This window comes from Bactrocera latifrons, unplaced genomic scaffold (genome assembly GCF_001853355.1).
Source record: "Bactrocera latifrons isolate USDA-ARS-PBARC rearing strain unplaced genomic scaffold, ASM185335v1 scaffold_13, whole genome shotgun sequence".
NCBI lineage: Eukaryota > Metazoa > Arthropoda > Insecta > Diptera > Tephritidae > Bactrocera > Bactrocera latifrons.
In genome coordinates, this window is record NW_017534741.1 from 2077103 (window position 1) to 2079957 (window position 2855).

At 34.7% G+C, this 2855-nt stretch overlaps 1 protein-coding gene across 3 annotated transcripts in view; it reads right to left on the reverse strand.

Moving 5' to 3' along the window:
- Positions 1-2155, reverse strand: part of LOC108978990 (activating signal cointegrator 1 complex subunit 2 homolog) — a 7582-nt gene extending 5427 nt beyond the window's left edge. For all 3 annotated transcript variants that reach the window (XM_018949532.1, XM_018949531.1, XM_018949530.1), the window contains exon 1: positions 1934-2155. In XM_018949532.1, the coding sequence (XP_018805077.1) occupies positions 1934-1969 (36 nt within the window). In that variant the 5' untranslated portion in view covers positions 1970-2155. The remainder of the gene's footprint in view (positions 1-1933) is intronic.
- Between the last annotated feature and the right edge of the window lie 700 nt (positions 2156-2855).

Consider the following 2855-nt stretch of genomic DNA (forward strand, 5'->3'; position numbering starts at 1 on the left):
AAACTAAAAAATATATTTTTTGCTTAACAAAATTTAAAAATTCTAATTTTTATAAAAAAGAAACGAAAATATGTAAATAAACTAGAAATTAGTATTCTTTACTGTAATTTTCAATTTTGGCAAGAAAAATTAAAAAAATAATATAAAGCTGCAACTTGTGTCTACCATATTTGCATAAATGTAGTAATTATATAACAAGCTTTCAATTCCAGACAAGTATTTTTAATTCTGTTCTAAATTTCAGCTTTTTGGACATTTTACATTTCCTTAGTTGAATTGTAAAATATTTAATGTCTTAGCTTTTTTGCTAATTTCGAATTTGGCGCGTTCACCTTTCACCTAATTTTATTAAATATTATATATATTTATATACGTATATGTACATATGTATAAAAGTGAAAACATAAATATACATAAATTCAAAAGCTAACTGCACGCATGCCAGCGCGCCTAACAACAAAACCAGCAATAAACAGTTCATTGCACAAAAATTTTTCGGTTTTACAAGTATTTGGCTAAACAATAAATTTCGTGCTAATGAATCATTAGAAGCTGCTGTGGCAGCAAAAAGCAGAAAATTTGGTCATTTCTTGTTTGCGCCAAGAAAAAATTAAAACAAAAAGCTGCAATAAATTCCGGACTAGCAGCAAACAGCAATACTAAAAGTAATATTAAGAGAAGTGTTAAAAAAAAATATTTCATAAATTTGAAAAAGCTCAAAAAAATCAAAATAAAAAAAAAATCGATAACATTAAAAACGCCAAAATAAGTATTTTTAGCACTTCACCAAATTGCTATTAATTAAAAAAAGCAGCCGACTTTGTTTTTTGGCGTACAATCAGACGCTCTTGGGTGTGTTGCATAGACAGCCAGCAGCTTTGACGGCAGCGGTCCCATCTATTGCCAATGCGCGCTCAAGACAACAGCGCTGCAGGCCGCACAACAAGCAAACGTATGTGAGTGTCTGTGTTTATTGGGAAAAATATGAGCGCGCACCATTTAGAATGATTGATTGTGTCAATTTGCTTTGCTCGTACATAGCTAACACAGGTATACTTATGTATGAAAACATATTTATGTGTATATGTGTATGTATGTTTGCCTTTGTTGCGCCTTAAAGCAAGTTCAAAGCTGTGGAATTGTAAAGGTCGCATTCTAAGCGCGACACACACATACACAAGCAGTAGTGTTTGCATTGTTATATTTTTGCAGTTATTTTGATTGGATTGCTGCACAGCCGTTAGCTGATTGCAAAAATTCAATTAACATTTGCTGTTATGAAGGTTCTTTAGGCAAAAGTGAGTGGAAAAAAGTAAAAAAAAAAAAAAATCAAAAAAGTGCAAAAAGCTGCGCTCAAGTGCGTTGAACTGCCAAATTGCGCTGTTTGCTGTTATTTATTTTGACATTTGCCACAAAAACACAAAAAAAAAAAAAAAAAAAAACAAAGCGTAAGTATGCAGCAGTCGAAGTAAACAATGCGAAAATAATTGCTGTTGTATATGAGCAGCAGCCGCAACACACCTTACTCGCCAATTATTTATGCACTTGATCAGTCGCTTCAGATGCCATTGCAAATGCTAATCTTCAACGCCCATAAACCAGCCAAGTTTACTGGTGCGCTGCAAGCGGCGGCACATATTTGCAATATTTGCCATATTTTCACATTTCCTCATTGCACTACTCACACATACATACACTTCTGCTTATAAATAGTTTGCATTCAGGCGCTGACGCTAACTGGCGCTCACGTCGTATGAGTAACTTCTGCGCTTTCTCTGTACTGCCATCACCATGCCCTCACTGTCACTACACTTTTTACTGTTTCAAGTTCACTGTCTTTGGCTTTCGCTCTTATTTGATAGTTTTTTATATTTTTTCAATGTTTTTTTGTGAATTGTTGTTACAACAATTTCAAGCGTTTGCTTTTACTCACCACAATGGTTGCGAATAAGATCACTTTGGTATGCATTTTGTTGCAAATTTTTGTTATTGTTGAAAAATTCTTCAAAATATACACCACTTCACACTTCACTAACACACAGTTATATGCACTATATGTTTGTTGTTGTTTGTTTCACTCTTGTAAGCTTCACTTGGTTGTGGCGGCTGTGATAATCCTTAGGCTTTGCTGGCTGCAACAGGAATGTGTGCTTACCGTTCGCGCTCGGCTCGTTTATATACGAAAGTGTAGCGTTCGCGGCGCGCTGATTTGCGACGTCAGCCGCTGATTTGAAAACGTCTGCTTTTGTTGATCTCAATATACAAGTTGCCGTCGTTGTTGTTGTTGTTGCCAGTTGGCGTACTCGGCAACACAACGCTCACTCGCTACATAGAGTTCAATTATTGTTGTTATTATTGTGTATTTGTTTCAGATTAAATTGCAATTTACTCTTGCTTGGTTGTTGCTTAAAATTTCTGAAATTCGCTCACCTCCACAATTCGGCAGTGCTTCGATCGTTGTTTATTGTTGTTGCTGTATTCTGGTAATATATTTGTTATACATTTCATGCCTTTATTTGACTTAGTGTGCACTGTTTAGTACAATTCGCGTGATTTAAAATTAAGAAAGAAAAAATATTGCGTAGGCTTTTTGTCGATTTGTGTGTGTGTATGTGCCCGAGAATTTGACATTTTGTGGGTGAAAATACTTTTAATCGCTTTTCGAGTTCAATACTCCTAATGTGTCATTTTAGTTAGCTACTTAGTCATTATGAACTTTTCGAAACTCGAAAAAAATTTGTTTCGGAGAAAGATGATTTATGTGGTGTGATGAAATTACTTAGAATGAGTGCAATCACAATCTTGTAAGGAGGCTGATAGTTGGAGGACAACCTATTGAAAGTGTATATTTGGAA